General features: G+C 42.2%; 1 protein-coding gene across 1 annotated transcript in view; it reads right to left on the reverse strand.

The window, feature by feature from the left end:
• Nucleotides 1–17,158, reverse strand: part of LOC132400735 (glutathione S-transferase A4-like) — a 35,276-nt gene extending 18,118 nt beyond the window's left edge. The window contains exons 1-5 of the mRNA XM_059982035.1: nucleotides 17,120–17,158; nucleotides 9,825–9,922; nucleotides 4,555–4,606; nucleotides 3,434–3,566; nucleotides 7–148 (exon numbers count right to left, since the gene is read on the reverse strand). Of these exons, the coding sequence (XP_059838018.1) occupies nucleotides 7–148; nucleotides 3,434–3,566; nucleotides 4,555–4,606; nucleotides 9,825–9,908 (411 nt within the window). The 5' untranslated portion in view covers nucleotides 9,909–9,922; nucleotides 17,120–17,158. The remainder of the gene's footprint in view (nucleotides 1–6; nucleotides 149–3,433; nucleotides 3,567–4,554; nucleotides 4,607–9,824; nucleotides 9,923–17,119) is intronic.
• Nucleotides 17,159–18,713: the final 1,555 nt, after the last annotated feature.

The raw sequence follows: 18,713 nt of genomic DNA on the forward strand, positions 1-18,713 counted from the left end.
GAATACCTTCTCAAATGCAGGGAAGTATCTGGTTTTGGCCTTTGTTTCCATCTGGGTGAGGTTGTTGTCCTTCTCTGCAGCCGAAAGGAAGGGGTGCTTCATCAGAAAAATCATCAGATCTTTAGCTCCTTCTGAGTACATGTCAATCCTGCAAATAGGAAAGAGACAACTAAGACTGCCTGAGTTCCCGGTCGCAGTACTGAAGTTTCAGAGTGCTAACCAGAAAGGTGAAGATTAAGATTGTTTGTTTTTAATTTTATATATATAATTTTTAATTAGAGATTCAGCATGGTTACAGGTCCTTCTGACCGAACAAGCCGGAGCCACCCAATTACACCCGTGTGACCAATTAATCTAGTAACCCACGTGTCTTTGGAACGTGGAAGGAAACAGGAGCACTCGGGAAATAAACCTACTCAGTTGCATAGAGAACATCCAAACTCCTTGCAAACAGCAGTGGGAACTGAACCTGGGTCGTTGGAGCTATAAAACGCTATACTAACGGCTACTCTAGATTTGTTACATATACATCCGTGAAGAGTGGCATTTTGCATCAATGAACAACACGGCCCAAGGATGTGCTGGGGGCAGCCCGCAAGTGTCACCATGCTTCTGAAAGCAGCATAGAATGCCTGTAACTTACTAACCACAACCTGTATGCCTTTTGAATATTGGAGGAATCTGGGGCACCTGGAGAATCATGGTGAGAACGCACAAACTCCTTACAGACAGAGACGGCAGAGAAGCCAGGTCACTGGCACGGTAAAGCATTACATTAAGTGCTATGCTACCGCACCACTTAATAAGGCATCATAGATCATAAGACCATAAGACACCGGAGCCACATTAGGCCAATCAGCAGAATGAGTCTGCTGTGCTATTCCACCATGGCTGATTTATTATCCCTCTCAACCCCATTCTCCTGCCTTCTTCCTGTAAGCTTTGATGACCTGATTAATCAAGAACCTATCATCCTCTGCTTTAAATACACTCAATGACCTGGCCTCCACAACTGTCTGGGGCAATGAATTCCCACAGATTTATCACTCTCTGACTAAAAAAAAAATCCTCCTCATCTCTAAATGGATGTCCTTTTATTCTGAGGCTGTGCCCTCTGGTCCTAGACTCCCTCGCCATAGGAACCATTCAAACATTCTTTAGCTGGGCCTTTCGATATTTGACAGGTTTCAATGAGATCCCCCTCAATCCTCAACGAGTACAGGCCCAGAGCAATGAAACACTCTGTATACAGGTTAAAACAACACACAAAATGCTGGTGGAACACAACAGGCCAGGCAGCATCTATAAGGAGAAGCACTGTCGACGTTTCGGGCCGAGACCCTTCGTCAGTGCTTCTCCTTATAGATGCTGCCTGGCCGGCTGTGTTCCACCACCATTTTGTGTGTGTTGTTTGAATTTCCAGCATCTGCAGATTTGTCAATGTTAACTTTCATTCCCAGACTCAGTTTCATAACCTGCTTTGGACCCTCTCCAAAGCCAACACGTGCTCCTGAATAGGACAAGGCGAAACTTCTTTAAGTACATGCTCACACATTCAATCTTATAAGGAGCACATATTACAATGTAATGCTCACCCAGTTACCAATGCTTTTGTTATCAGTATTCATGAATGCTCTTTAGATTCCTTTCAGAAGAACATTAGTGGTTGGAGTTGGCGTCTCTCATTTATTGTCTTTCACTTGGTTAACTGTTAAACAAAATACTAAATGAATGGGTAAAAGGGCAAGTAAATCTGGAACACCGGTGAACCATAAACCCAGCGTTATTGGTTGCCTGAGCAGTTAATAACACAAAGCTGAGGAATATAATTTGAGGCATTGAGTTCACAAGAAATTAAACAATGTGAAGCCAGGTGGGAACACTGGAGTATTGTGCACCCTCTGGGCTCAATTAAAAATAAAATTTTGGATGTTGACATTCATGCTGAGTGTTCACTGGGAAGGGTTGGCGATGTTTTCCCTGAGACTTGGAGGTGATTCACTGAAAGGTCTATCAATGAATTTGAACAGAATACAAAACATGAAACATTACAATGCTGTGCCAACCTTTTAATCTACTCGAAGATAACTTTAACCTTTCTCTCCTACCTAGCTTTCCATTTTACTATCATCCATGAGGCTATCACATTTAGCCTTTATCTGTCTAAATCCTTCCCATCCACACAACTGTCCAAATGCCTTTTAAATGTGAATGTACCTGCCTCAAACACTTCCTCCAGCAGCTTGTGCCACAAGCATGCCACCCTCTGTATGATAGTTTTTCCCTTGGGTCTGTTACATTTCTCCCCTCTCACCTTAAACTATGCCCTCTAGTTTTAGACTCCACCACTCTGGGGAAAAAAGACAGTGTGCATTTTATGCTCTTTGTGATTTTATACACTTCTCAAAGGTCACCCCCCCCCCCACCCCCAGTCTCCTTAAATTCTATGGAGTAAAGTCCTCGCCTGTCCACCCTCTCATCTTTCTTCATGGTGTTCTCACAGAATTTACGTAGTTTGGCTCTTTGTGGAATATTCCCAAGGAAGACTTCCTATAGCTCAACACAATTTATTTTTTCATTGCGATAGACACATAAGGGGGAATATTACCATATGATCACATGACATAGAAGCAGAATTAGGCCATTCGACCGATTGAGTTTACTTCACCTTTCCATCACAGCTGATTTATTATCCCTCTCAACCCCATTCTACTGCCTTCTCCCTTTAATCTTTGATGGCCTGACTAATCAAGAATCCTTCTACCTCTTCTTGAAAAATACCCAATGAATTGGCCTCCACAGCTATCTGCGACAATGACCTAAACAGATTCACCATCTTCTTGATAAAGAAATACCTCCTAATCTCTGTTTTAAAGGGATGTCCCTTGATTCTGAGGCTGTGCTGTCTGATTCTAGACTTCCCTACTATAGAAAACATCCTCTCCACATCCACTGTATCTAGGCCTTTCAATATTCAATAGGCTTCAGTGAGATCCCTCCTAAACTCCAGTATGTAAAGGCCTAGAGCCATCAGATACTTGTCATACATTAACTCTTACATTCGTGGGGTAATTTTTATCAACCTCCTTTGAGTCCCCTCCAATGCCAGTACATCTTTTCTTAGAAATGGGGCCCAGAACTGCTCACAATACTCCAAGTGCACTTGAACCAATATCTTATAAAGCCTCAACACTACATCCTTGTTTTCAGAATCTAGTCCTCTCAGAATTGGGCAATAAATGATATCACATTTCATGGTAGAATAAATGACAGAAAGATTTAATGTCAAAGTAGTACCTTCGGACTCAAATATTATTCATCTACACTGCATTCTCAAGCTCTCATGTGTCTTGGAGCAAGTTTAGAAGCTGAACTGGAAAGAAAATGATCACATTCTCAAGTGGAGGGAATGAATTGTACAGCATTGACATACAGTGCTCGTTCATGGATGTCCTTTCCAAGGAGATTGTACTTTGCTGCAAAGTAGTTCAAGATTGCATTGGTCTGCACCAGTTTCATCCCATCCACCTCAACCATTGGGACCTGTTCGAACAGCAGAAATCCATCTGTCAAGAGGAACAGAGACAAATGTATTCGGGACCAACTAACTTCAAATTCACACTAAAAGGACACACCAATAAAGACACAAGTGATTCTGCAGATACTGGAAAGCCCCACTGCTTTATCATTTCCTGTCAGTCACCTTATGTACAGACTCTCCTGTGCCTACTATATGTATATACACTATCTTGTGTATTTATCGCATTCTTTATCTTATTGTGTTATTCTTGTGCTACATTGGAACTGGAGTGACAACTATTTCATTCTGCTTTACAGATATGTACTGTAAATTACACTAAGCAATCTTGAATCTTATCAAAATAATGGAGGAATTCCTCAGGTTAGGCAGCATCTGTGGAGAAGAATAAAGAGTAAATGTTTCAGTTGTCCTGATGAAAGGTCTTGTCTTGAAACGTCGAACGTGTTATTTCTTTCCATAGATGCTGTCTGACTTTATGAGTTCCTCCAGCATTTTGTATGTGTTACACCAATGAAGACTGCAAAAAATCTGGCTACAGCCAAAATTGTGAAACCACTTCATGTAATGTTAAAACAAAATATCCTCCTGAACTTTGGAAAGGTTTTCACTCCAGTCCACTAACAAATGTAGAAATGAAAAGCCAGAAATGGTTCAAATTTTGGATGGCACTGCAAAAGCTAATCTTGCTTGGCTCCCAAATTGTCTAAGAGAAGATAGGATGCTGCAGATTCAGCAGCTGAAGTAACACACAAATTATGGAGAAACTCAGTGGGCCAGGCTGCATCTGTGGAGGATAGGGCCTTTGGGTTGAGACCTGTTTTTTTAGAGATGCTGCCTGAGTTCCTCCACCATCTTGTGTGTTGCTCCAGTTCCACCATCTGCAGTCTCCTATGTTTCAAACTTAACAGTTCTGTAGTCTTGTGTATACAATCCACAGAAATACCAAATGGACAAGTGATTTAGACTTGGCCACTGAGCATACCCATTCCCAGCCCATGAAGCTCATTATTTACCTTTCAGCAGCTGCTCATACTGTTTCCTGGTCTCGATGAATACTTCATCAAACTGAAATGAATAATCAACAAAAGACATTTGTTAAAACATCCCAAACATGCTGTTGTTCATTTCTCTGTCCAACCTGTTTCAAGTGATTTCTCCACCAGAGATACTTATTGACAACATTGAACTTTCAATCCAAGTATCTAAAACTGGCAAAAATACCCTCCAAATTTAAACCTATTTGGTAAGTGTTTTTGACCTGCATTTCTGAAGCCATACAACAGCATAAGGGTAAAATTCTCCATCTATACCTTCAAAATGCAATGCCTCCTAAAGGATCCCCAAGACATGCCTTCTTCTCATTACTACCATCAGCAAGGAGATACAGGAGGCTGAAGACACACACTCAGTGTTTTAGGAACAACTTCTTCCTCTCTGCATCACATTTCTGAACAGTCCATTAACACTACCTCACATTTTTTCTCTTTTTGCACTACTTATATATTTTTTAACATATTTCTTATTATAATTTATAGCATATTTTATGTATTGCACTGTACAGCTGCTGAATAACAAATTTCAAGACATATGTCAGTGATAATAAACTTTGTTCTAACTCTGAATTATTCCCTGTTCATTGCCTGGATTTCAATCATTTATTTGTCCTAACACCAAATTTTTATTTTGTTTATTTTGAAGTTTGTGTAGAAATAGCAGGAGCGCTGACAGAGATCTTTAATATGTCATTAGAAACGGGGATTGTGCCGGAGGATTGGCGTATTGCTCATGTGGTTCCATTGTTTAAAAAGGGTTCTAGAAGGAAGCCTAGCAATTATAGACCTGTCAGTTTGACATCAGTGGTGGGTAAATTAATGGAAAGTATTCTTAGAGATAGTATTTATAATTATCTGGATAGACGGGATCTGATTAGAAGTAGCCAGCATGGATTTGTGCGTGGAAGGTCATGTTTGACAAACCTTATTGAATTTTTTGAAGAAGTTACGAGGAATGTTGACGAGGGTAAGGCAGTGGATGTAGTCTATATGGACTTCAGCAAAGCCTTTGACAAAGTTCCACATGGAAGGTTGGTTAAGAAGGTTCAGTCGTTAGGTATTAATGCTGGAGTAATAAAATGGATTCAACAGTGGCTAGATGGGAGATGCCAGAGAGTAGTGGTGGATAATTGTTTATCGGGATGGAGGCTGGTGACTAGCGGGGTGCCTCAGGGATCTGTTTTGGGCCCAATGTTGTTTGTAATATACATAAATGATCTGGATGATGGGGTGGTAAATTGGATTAGTAAGTATGCCGATGATACTAAGGTAGGAGGTAGGAGGTGTTGTGGATAATGAGGTGGGTTTTCAAAGCTTGCAGGGAGATTTATGCCAGTTAGAAGAATGGGCTGAACGTTGGCTGGAGTTTAATGCTGAGAAGTGTGAGGTTCTACATTTTGGCAGGAATAATCCAAATAGAACATACAGAGTAAATGGTAGGGCATTGAGGAATGCAGAGGAACAGAGAGATCTAGGAATAACTGTGCATAGTTCCCTGAAAGTAGAGTCTCATGTAGATAGGGTGGTGAAGAGGGCTTTTGGAATGCTGGCCTTTATAAATCAAAGCATTGAGTACAGAAGTTGGGATGTAATGCTAAAGTTGTACAAGGCATTGGTAAGGCCAAATTTGGAATATTGTGTGCAGTTCTGGTCACCGAATTATAGGAAAGATATCAATAAATTAGAGAGAGTGCAGAGACGATTTACTAGGATGTTACCTGGGTTTCAGCAATTAAGTTACAGAGAAAGGTTGAACAAGTTAGTTCTCTATTCATTGGAGCGTAGAAGGTTGAGGGGGGATTTGATCGAGGTATTTAAAATTTTGAGAGGGATAGATAGAGTTGACGTGAACAGGCTGTTTCCATTGAGAGTAGGGGAGATTCAAACTAGAGGACATGATTTGAGAGTTAGGGGGCAGAAGTTTAAGGGAAACACGAGGGGGTATTTCTTTACTCAAAGAGTGATAGCTGTGTTGAATGAGCTTCCTGCAGAAGTAGTAGAGGCCAGTTCAGTTGTGTCATTTAAGGTAAAATTGGATAGGTATATGGACAGGAAAGGAGTGGAGGGTTATGGGCTGAGTGCAGGTAGGTGGGACTAGGTGAGATTAAGGGTTCGGCACGGACTAGGAGGGCCAAGATGGCCTGTTTCCGTGCTGTGATTGTTATATGGTTATATGGTTATTTAGAGATAAAGAATGTGACAGGCCTTTCTGCCGCAACAAGCTGTACTGCCCAGCAACCACTATTTACCCCAGAATGATTTTACAATGATCAATTTACCTACTAACAGGTATGTCTTTGAACTGTGGGAGGAAACCAGAGCAAGCCCAAGAACAAATAAACTTTTTAATTCTGGAGTACGTAATGAGAAGGTATTGGAGAATTCTATAATTGCAGAGTTAGCTGCTAGTGAAAGGAGGTGTGGCATTTTTCTTTCCCCTTTACAGATTTATGTACACTTTATCTGATGTTATCCAAAGTTCAACATTTTTTTACCTCACCCAGTCAACAAATATAGGACTTGTGGCTCGAAGCCAGGTGTACAGAACTTTGAGGGGTATGGGTAGAGTCAGCGCAAGCAGGCTTTTTCTACTGAGGTTGGGTGATGGTAAGAGACATAGATGGATTGGATAGCCAGCAATGTTTTCCTACAGTTGAACTGGTCAATATGAGTGGGGCATAATTTTAAGGTGATTGGGGGCAAGGACAAGGAGGGTGTCAAAGCTTTTACACAGAGAGTGGTCGGGAGTGTGAAAGACCATGCCAGGGTGATGATAGAGGAAGATGCATTAGAGATATTTAAGAAACTTTTTGATAGACATGTAGATGACAGAAAGGTGCAGGGATAGGAGGGAGGGAAGAGTTTGATTTTAAGATTAGGTCAGAAGGTTGGCACAACACTGTGGGTTGTAGGGGCTGGACCGTGCTGTGCTGCTCTGTGTTCATAAGGTGTTGTCAGATGCAGAAGGGTCATACACCAAAAGTCAGAGAGCTGAGAGAAATTGCAAACACCCCTTGGGGGAACCTATAAAAATCCCTGGAAGAACCTGTATCACCCTCTGGGGGAGCCTGTATTGGCTGCTACTATGGCATATTCACTCTTTCCTGAGTGATATAGAATGTGGTCAGAATTGAAATCTAAAGCATACATTGCCAAACATTTGTAATCTATTTTCACCAACGATCCACCTGATGTGCCATCAGTACTGGGACATTAACCTGAATTAGGGCAAACAAGAAGCTCTGCGAGTTTGGACCAAGAAATGGAGTTTGTGAGTCTGAGCCAGGGACTGGAGGTTGGAAACCAATGTTAGCGAGTCTGCAAGTTTACTGCAGAGAGTGGAGGTCCAGAATTGGACTCTCCTGGGATTGGAGGCACGCCTGTGTGTGTGTGTTTGGGTGATTAGGTAGTTGGGTGGGAAAGGAGTTCATTTCCCTGTTGTTGTAACTGCTTTTGTTGTTCTGCTGAGCACTGTGGGCTGCTACAATGGTGCCAGAACGTGTGGCAACACATTCTGACAGTTATGTTAACAACCAACACCCTCAGAAATATTTCACTGTATGTTTCAATGTATATGTGATAAATAATCGACTGGAACTGTCATGGCAGGCCAAGCAAGCTTGAAGCGGAAAAGGGTGATTTTGACTGTCAGGCAATTTGAGAATTGCAATTACTTTTATCAGGAACCATAACAAACAAGGAGAGCGTGTTCTGTACATTGATTCAATGTGGTTAAAATGCCAAGAGCCAGTTCTGGTGGGTTCTGGGAGCTGATATCTTCAGAATTACCCCAATCTATCTGATGTAACATTAAGTACCTGGCACCATTTCAGTTGCCTTCCCTCCCCCCCACCCATCTCACTTCTTGCAGCCATGAGAGACCAAGATACCAAACACATTCTGTCTCTATTGCATAGGGAAAAGCCTTCATAACCCAAGGTATCTCAACATTAACCTTGACATTCTTATCAGTTTTTAAAAAATGTTGGTGTGAATTATCTTTGTCCTGCAACAGTTCAAGGCAGTGTTGATGAGGGGGTGGGGAGCAGGATCTGAACTTAATGAATTGCAAATTAAGGAATCATCTCTGTCAACAGCTGATTCTACTCAGGATCTGATTGCAGAGTGATTGTACTTTCTGGTTCATTTCATTGCTTCCTTCCTGGTAACATGGATGATTCTAGTGCCCAAAGAGAATACAGATAGTTTGTGTGGAACAATAACCTCATTTGGGATCTGTACTTCATGAGGATGCAGCTTGGTGGCTGAATTGATGTAAGTGACTGAGGTCAGTATTTATTTGTAACCTCTCTCAATCTTCCCCTTATCTTTTCGGATCCATCCTGTTTCGCTTGGGAGAAATTGGCCAGTTTGCTGACCACAATAAACTAAGTGGGAAATCTTGCATGGTATCTAATATGTGTTGTGTTGGATTGAGGGGAATGAAGTCATCCGCTGTGGAAAGTAGCAGAAAAGCAGAGTCTTTGCTAACTAGTGGAGAGAGAGGACAATCTTCAAAGAGTCCCTGGTGTGCTGGTATGCAAGTCACAGAAACTCCAGCAGCTATAGCAACCAATTGGGAAGGTAAATAGGCCTTTAGAAGGGTTGAGCACAGGAGTGGGTGTCCTGTAATAGTATGTCCGAACTTGGAGTATCATGAACAAGTAACTCTCTTAAATGAGGTCCTAGCACAGGGAGAGTACTGTGAAAGATTTACTGGACTAGTTCCAGGAAAGGCAGGTTTGCTGTGTGAGGTGATGTTGAATTGATGGGGCCTGTACTGTCCTGTGTTCAGGAAAATAGTGAGATCTCACAGAAACTTAGAATGTTCTTTTAAGGCCACTGGGGTGGGTGTAGGAAGGATATTTAACCGTAAATGAGGAATCTGAGAGCAGTGAGTACTTTGAAGAAAATGTGACTGGCCATTTAGGACAGAGATGAGGGCAGCTCTTTCTCACCCACAGTGTGGTGAGTCTCTGGAATTCTCTGCTCTGGTGGTTTTATTACTGAGTTCATTCAAATCAGACATTGATCAATTTGGAGTTTAAATGGAAGTGGTTCAGCAGAAGCAGGTGGTTTAATGGGCCATCCATTCCTCTGTCCACATGGTAGAGAGGCAAAAATGCAGCTGTTTTATTACCCTTCATAAGTTAGATTTTGTCAGTCATGAGTACAAATCTTCCCGGACAAATGTATGTAATGAACTTTTCTCTACATATCTAGTACACAACCTCTACTCCTGCGGCTGCCAAAAGCCAACGAACAGACTCCATTTTCCCTCTTCCATTGGAATAATACAGCTTGGGCTTAGACATCGTGATGCACTCCCCTAGAAAGAAAAAGTAAGATCAGATCAACTGTAGTGCCATCAAAGTTCAAAGCAAGTTTATTATCAATATACATATGTCACCATATTAAACCTTGAGATTCATTTTCTTGTGGATTTGTAATAGAATCAATGAAAGACTGCAGCAACTTGGGTGTTCAACTCGAGTGCAAAAGGCAACAGACTGGGCAAATACAAAATGAAGTAGTAATAATAAATATCAAGAACATGGGATCAAGAGTTCCTGAAAGTGAGTCCATAGGTTTTGGGAACATCTCAATAATGAGGCAATTGAAGATGAGTGAAGTTATCCCTTTCAGTTTAAGAGCCTGATGGTTGAGGGATAATAACTGCTCCCGAACCTCGTGATGTGAATCCTGAAGCTCCTGTGACTCCTCTTGATGGCAACAGTGAGAAGCGAACTTGTCCTATGTGCTGGGGCTTTCCTGCGACATCATCCTTTGTAGATGGTGCTCAATGGAAGGGAGGGCTTTACTCGTGATGGACCGAGCTGTACCCACTACTTTTTGTGGGAATTTCTATTCAAGGGTATTGGTGTTTTCATACTAGACTGATGCAGCCAGTCAATATACTTTTCACTACACATCTATAGAAGCCTATCAAAGTTTTCAAGGTCATGCCCTGTTCTCTCCATTAGATGTGTGTTGAAGGAACGTAGGTCCCAGTCACCATCAGTCATGTGAACTGTAGACCGTTAGACAGACTTAGAAGCAGAATTGAGCCATTCCATCATGGCTGATTTATTATCCCACTCAAATCCATGTAACCTTTGATATTTTTACTAATCAAGAACCTATCAACCTTTGCTTTAGTGATAAACAATGACTTGGCTTTTTCAGCCGTCATGCCCAGTGCCATAAAATTCTCCTCGAGCATTAACCTTTTCCTTTCCAGAATCATTCTTGTGAACCTCCTTTGGACAGTACAGATGTGACGGAGAACATTTACAGCACAGTTCATTTGGCCCTTGATGTTGTGCTGATATTTTAACCTACTCTAACAACAATCTAACCTTTCCCTCCTGTAGCCCACCATTTTTCTTTCATCAAAGAGTCTCTGAAATGTCCCTAATTTGAAGCCTGATGGTCAAAGTCTGGAGGTTGGAGGATTGTCTGTGTGTGGATGGGAGGGAGGAAAGGGGCTTGTTTTGTTGTTGTTTTGCTGGTTGTGTTCTCTGTTGTTCTGACGAGCATCGTGAAAATGCTATGTTGATGCCAAAATATATGGTGACACTTGTGGGCTGCCCCCAGTACATCCTTAGTTTGTGTTAGTTGTTAACAAGCGATGCATTTCACTGGTGTTTCAATGTATATGCAATAAATCTGAATCTGATGTATCTGCTCCTACCAAACCTGGCAACATGTTCACATACCACTCTGTGTAACTAAAACAGAAAAACTATCTCTGACATAGCCGGGGGTGGTAGTGGGGATTAGCTCCCAGTACCTATAAAGTGCTCCAAATGGTGTGCAACTCTAACAGCCTCTGACAACTAAGTCCAACTCTTGGCCTTTACGTGTGGCTTAGCTGCTAGGCCTGGCAGAGCTGTTTCTACTGACAAGTGAAGGGGCAATGGCGGACCACTGGCCCCTCAAACCAGTTGCTTCGGGCAGCTGCGGCTCATCAGCCTTGGAAAGCAGCCCGCCTAGGAAAAGGAAAACTCTGATTTTAAACCTCCGCTGACTTGCGGCCACACCCATCCGTGGGAAAGGCTTCTGGAATAAACCCTGAGGAAGAGATTTGGAGCTGGGGGTACCTAAAGCAGTTTGTTGTTTACAACTTCACTCTGGCAACCTCTGCGACGACACTGGTGCTAAGCTGTATTGGCATTTGCCCTTCTCTTGGACTACATCAGTGACGTGGAGAGGAGGAACAGGCTGCATGGGCAACAGTCGGTTTTTTCAAATCTTCCCAGCCAGTCTTGCACCCTGGAGATGATACAGTCCACCAGAGTCGCAAATCCATGACCTCCTAGGATCGATGGCTGCCTACCTCTGCTATTCCCTGCCATACGTTCCTCCAGTCACTTTAAAATTATGCCTCCTTAAGTTAGCCATTTCTACCTTGGGAGGTGGGGGAAGACTCTGGCTGTCCACTCTATACCTCATACCATCTTGTATTCTTCTATAAAACCACCTCTCACCTTCTGTGTGTACAAGTCTGGACCTTGGTTATTTTATTTATTTGGATATCCCTGACACGCTTACACATGGCTTTCTGAAGTTTGTTCAGTTGATTGTAATAGAACACAGAATAGTACAGCACAGTATAGGCCCTTTGGCCCACAATGTTGTGCTGACACTTAAACCCTGCCTCCCATATATTCCCCCCCCCCACCTTAAATTCCTCCATATATCTGTCTGGTAGTCTCTGAAATTTCACTAGTGTGTCTGCCTCCACCACTGACTCAGGCAGTGCATTCCACGCACCAACCACTCTCTGAGTAAAAAACCTTCCTCTAACATCCCCCTTGAACTTCCCACCCCTTACCTTAAAGCCATGTCCTCTGTATTGAGCAGTGGTGCCCTGGGGAAGAGGTGCTGGCTGTCCACTCTATCTATTCCTCTTAATATCTTGTATACCTCTATTATGTCTCTTCTCATCCCCCTTCTCTCCAAAGAGTAAAGCCCTAGCTCCCTTAATCTCTTATACTGCATACTCTCTAAACCAGGCAGTATCCTGGTAAATCTCCTCAGTACCCTTTCCAATGCTTCCAAATCCTTCCTATAGTGAGGCAACCAGAACTGGACACAGTGTGGCCTAACCAGAGTTTTATAGAGCTGCATCATTACATCGCGACTCAAACTCTATCCCTCGACTTATGAAAGCTAACACCCCATAAGCTTTCTTAACTACCCTATCTACCTGTGAGGCAACTTCCAGGGATCTGTGGACATGTTCCCCCACATCTCTCTGCTACTCCACACTACCAAGTATCCTGCCATTTACTTTATGCTCTGCCTTGGAGTTTGTCCTTCCAAAGTGTCCCACCTCGCACTGCTCTGGGTTGAACTCCATCTGCCAATTGGTTTCATGAACATAACTTCTGGCAAACAGACACATCGACACCAGAAACTCAGTGCAGAATCCGAATGTGGGGCCTCTGTGGTTTACTTGGTTTAATGCACCATCAGACAATTTCCTGAAACATTTGCAAATTTTTCATGTAATACAAAGGGGAAAATGTTACTTTTGGAAATAACAGAGCAGGAAAAATGATTTTTGGAAGCTGTTCATAATATGGATAATTGTCAGTGTTGCTTAGTATTCTTATTTTCTAATTAAAGCTTTACAGCATGGAAACTTAAAGTTTAAAGTAAATTTGTTATCGAAGTACAAAAAGAATTTGTTAACTTATCCAGGAGGGTTAATTAAATCAATGTGTACAGTCCCATGAAAGGAGGGGCTGCACTGGACCTGGTGTTGGGTAATGAGCCTCGCTAGGTGACTGACTTTTCAGTGCATGAGCAATTAGGGAACAGTGACTACAACTCTTAACTTTCAAGTTAACTATAGATAAAGATAGGTATGGTCCTTGTGGAAGAGTTTTAAATAGGGGTAGGACAAAGCCTGGGGGCATTAGAAAGGAACTAAGAGTTAATTGGGAACACCTCTTTTCTGGTAAGTCCACATATGGAAATCCTAACTTGATTGCGTTTTTTGACAAGGTGACGAGAGATTGATGAGGGTGGGGCAGTGGATGTTGTCTGTGGATTTTAGAAAAGTGTTTGACGAAGTCCCTCATGAGGCTAATCCAGAAGATTAAGGTGCATGGGGTCAATGGTGAATTGGCCATTTTGATTTAGAACTGGCTTGCCCATAGAAGACATGGTGGTGGTTGAAGTGACTTGTTCTAGACGGAGATCTGTGCTTTGCAGTGTTCAGGAAGGATCTGTGCTGGACCACTGCTGCTTGTGATGGATACAGTAAATGAGCTGAATGTCAGTGTAGATAGGTTTGTAGATTGGTTGTGTTGTGGATAGTGTAGAAGACTGGAAAAGAGTACAGTGGGATATAGATCAGTTGCAGATATGGGTAGAGAAATACCATATGGAGTTTAACCTGAGCAAATGTGACGTGTTGCACCTTGGTAGACCAAATGTAAAACACCAGTACAAGATGCTGAAGTGTTGCTGAGCAGAGGGATCTTGGGATCCAATTCATTGCTCCATGAAAGTGGCTCGATAGGGTGGTTAAGAGGCCTACGGAAAGCTTGCTTTTATTAGTTCAGGCATTGAATTCAAGTCGAGAGGCTATGTGGCCTAACCAGAATTCCATAAATTTGCAGCATGTGGTGTATTATTTACAGTTCTGGTTGCCCCATTATCAGAATGATGTTGAAGATATGAAGAGGTTTACCAGGATGCTGTTGGGCATAGCTAAAATACCATCTATAAATTTGCTGACAATACAACCATTGTTGGTAGAATCTCCGGTGGTGACGAGAGGGAGTACAGCAGTGAGATATACTAACTAGAGGAGTGGTGCCACAGCAACAACCTGGCACTCGACATCAGTAAGATGAAAGAGCTGATTGTGGACTTCAGGAAGAGTAAGACGAAGGAACTCATACCATGAGACAAAGGAATAGAAGTCGGCTATTCGGCCCATTGAGTCTGCTCCACCATTTTATTGTGAGCTGATCCATTCTCCCACTTAGTCCCACTCCCCCGCCTTCTCACCTTAACCTTTGATGCCCTGATGCGGCATCATGTGCGGCACCTTGTCAAAGGCCTTCTGAAAATCTAAACACACAACATCCACTGTATCTTCCTTGTCTAGCCTACTTGTAGTTTGCTCAAAAAAAAATTGCAATATGTTTCTCAGGGAGGATTTTCCTTTAAGGAAACCATGCTGAGTTCTGCCTATCTTGTCATATGCCTCCAGGTACTCTGTAACCTCATCCTTGACAATCGAGTCCAACAACTTCCCAACCACCAATGTCAAGCTGACAGGTCTATAGCTTCCTTTTTGTTTCCGTGGAGAGCATTCTGACAGGCTGCATCAAATTCTGGTATTGGTGGGGGGGCGACTGAAATTTGCTGCAGAGGGTTATAAGTTTAGTCGGCACCATCTTGGGTACTAGCCTACAAAGTACCCAAAGCAGTTTTAAGGAGCGGTGTCTCAGAAAGGCAGCATCCATTATTAAGGACACTCCAGCACCCAGGGCATGCCCTCTTCTCACTGTTGCCATCAGGTAGGAGGTACAGAAGCCTGAAGGCACACACTCAGTGATTCAGGAACAGTTACTTCCCCTCTGCCACCCGATTCCTAAATGGACTTTGAACCCATGAACAGTATCTCACACTTTTAGCATGATTTTTCATCTAGTATTTGATTACTTGTACAGTATTTGATTTTATTATTATTTCTATATTATGTATGGAATTGAGCTGCTGCTGCTAAGTTAACAAATTTCACGTCACATGCCAGTGGAAACAAACCTGATTCTGAATTCCATAGCTTGGTGACCTGAACTGTACACGATATGGTCTCGCTAATGACCTGTATATCTATAATACCATGCTTCCAACTGCAGTTCAAAGTAAATTTATTATCAAAGTATGTATACCATGTACATCCTTGAGATTCACCTTCTTGGAGGTATTGGAGTATAAAAGTTGCATTGTTTGCTGTGTAACCAAAACTATGTAGTCAGCTTTGAACTTGCTATTTGTTATGCATGTATCCAATTTAGTAAAATGTCCAAGACAATGGTGTGTTAATGAGAGGTAGCTAAGAGATGTAGATTAGAACAGGATTAGGTCAACGGGTAGAAATAATAGTGGTGGATGTACTTGCGAGACGCAACTGTAGACCGATTGGATATGCTAATACAACTAGACCAGGATTTTGCTATAAAAAATGTCGTGTCCGAGGATTGGTGGGCAATCGGCTCAATGACTGTCTCAGCTTTGATTTGCAAATTAAAGTTTAATACTTCTTGAAGAATCTTCTGCGTCTCCTGGTCGTTTGTGGGGCACGAGAAACCACGACAGAGGCAGCCTCAAAAAAGAAATAGAATTCACGAAAATCTCCCCGGCACAAAGACGGCTGTACATCCAATGTGCGAAAAAGAAAGAACAAATCGTGCGAACGAACAATCCCGAGAACATGAACCGTAGAGACCTGTCACTGCCCTGACTAAAGAAGGCATTTAGTGTCTGCCACCTTTACCATACACTCGTTCCACCTGTTCTACCTGTCCTACACATTTGGGAGCTTCGTATCCCAAGTCTCTATGCCACCTCGCTTGTTGGGTGTGTTTTGGAACGTTCTCGTCCTGTCGGAGAACTTGTTACGAATCGCATCCTTTTTCAATAATATCGCATCTCTCGTAATGAATTTTCTTATTAAAATTGCGAAATGTTCTCGTCAAATATTATTTCCCCTTGCAGATGGCCATGCAGGCAGTTTTATGCTGAGCGATGAGGGAAATAATACTGAGGATTGAATGTGCATCGTTGTATCCCAGGCGCTAAAATGCAGCACGCATTTCAAAGCTCAAAAGTTCCAGGTAAATTTATAATCGAATATTTGTCACCATATAGGACCGTGAGATTCATTTTCCTGCGGGCATCCACAGTAACTCACTTTAACTATTATTTCCTCATAGCCATCTTATGTACAGCCTGGCGTCACTTTATGGACATTCAATCTAGTGCAGCCATCTTATGTATAGTGTGTTTTTTTAACTTATTGCTGTGTTCTTTAACTTCTGTAACTGCACGATACTGTCAAAATGTATATGTTTCTTTGTAATATCGTGTTTTCCGATTATTGTAGAGCTTTACTGCATGGAAACTCAAAGTTCAAAGTAAATTTATTACACAGTACATATATTTTCTTGATTTATTTTTCGTTAACAGGAAAATGAAATAATAATCTAGAATTTATTAAAAATTATAAATGGTCCTGACAGCTTTGTAAGCCGAAAGGCCTTTATCGTGCTGTAGGTTTTCTATGTTTCTAACTCTGTCGGATCCGGAGTCACAATTACTTTGTTCTCCTTTACACTTGTGTACTGACAATGTCATTAAGCAATCTTGAAATGAACCTTCAGTTCAAAGAGAAGTAATAGAATTAATGAAAGAGCTTGCAACAAAACGGAGAAACTATGCAGCACTGAAATGAAGTCTTGTGAAAATCAGCAACTAAATTCAAAGTTCCAGCACTCACCTCGTCCAGTCAAACTGCGCTCCACTGTCACAGTGCAGAAACAACCTCGAATGATACACTAATATATTGCAAGGAGGCGGGCGCCTCGAGCCGTTCCACCAATCGATCCGTTGGTCATTTGCATGTCAGCGCAAAGTCCGACGGGAAACATTCATATTCTCACCACACGTTTGAAGTGATTGCTGGTTTATATACTAGTTGGTACAGATTCGCTGTTTGGGTGTGAGGGCGATCTGGCTGCGACATCTGTCACCCCATTGATCGCTAGGGTCGATTCGGTTGATCTGGCTGGCTAGGCGGGTGTCCCCCTTCCCTCACAGCTCCATGTGCATCCCTCAGCGCTTAGTCGCAGAGGATGGCCCCCTAGAAGAGGACCGCTCCGCCGGTCTGGGTATATGACGTAGCTACTCCCCTACTAGACTAAACCCTCCAAGACCATTTGTAGGATCATGTAGGGAAGTCAAGCTCCAAGACTTCAGACACATCTAAGTAAGGCACTGCACGTGGCAGTCTGCTGTTCTTTTTCCTTTTTCCCCCAAACAATGCAATATTAAACTATTACTAATAATAAAAATAATACTAATAGCTCAGTGTGCAGCTTGGAGGTATAAAAGTTGTTATCCATGTATCCAATTTAGTAGGACACTTAAATCTTAAGCATGTAGAACATAATGGTGTGTTAATGAGAGGTAGCTAAAAGATGTAGATTAGAACATGATTAAGTTAATGGTTAATTGGTAACAATAGTGGCTGATGAACTTGTGATATGCAACTGTAGACCGATTGGATATGTTAATGCAACTAAACCAGGAGATTGCTATAAAAAATGCTATGTACAAGGATCGGTGGGCAATCAGCGACGAGCTCAATGACTGTCTCAGCTTTGATTTGCAAATTAAAGTTTAACACTTCTTGAAGAATCTTCTGCATCTTCTGGTCGTTTGTGGGGCATGAGAAACCACGACAGAGGCAGCCTCAAAAAAAGAAATAGATTTCACAGGAAAAACTCCCTGCATCCAGTGGGAAAGAAGGAACAAATCATGCACAATCCTGAGGTCCTTAATAATAATGGATGCTGCCTTTCTGAGACACCACTTTGTAGGCTAGTACCCAAGATGCAGTCAACATAATCTACAACCCTCTGCAGTAGCACCTCTCCGTACTAGAAAGTGATGCAGCCTGTTAGCATTCTCACGGTGCATCTATAGAAAGGTTTGAGTGTATTTGTTGACATACCAAATCTCTTCAAACACCTAACTGTTTTGATATGTTGGGACCAGGTTTGATCCTCAGGATTGATCTTGACACCCAGGAACTTGAAACTGCTCGCTCTCTTCACTTCTGAATATGTATTTCTTTGTCTTACTGACGCTGAGTGCCAGGTTGTTGCAGCACCGCTCCACTAGTTAGCATATCTCGCTCATGTACGTCCTCATGTCACCATCTGAGATTCTACCAACAATGGTTGTATCATCAGCAAATTTACAGATTGTGTTTGAGCTGTGGCTAGCCACTCAGTCACGTGTTTAGAGAGAGTAGGGCACTCCAAGTCCACTCCGTGCCTACGACCTCTCAGTTCAGGCAGCTTCTCTTT

This window comes from Hypanus sabinus, chromosome 10 (assembly GCF_030144855.1).
Source record: "Hypanus sabinus isolate sHypSab1 chromosome 10, sHypSab1.hap1, whole genome shotgun sequence".
In the NCBI taxonomy this organism is placed as follows: domain Eukaryota; kingdom Metazoa; phylum Chordata; class Chondrichthyes; order Myliobatiformes; family Dasyatidae; genus Hypanus; species Hypanus sabinus.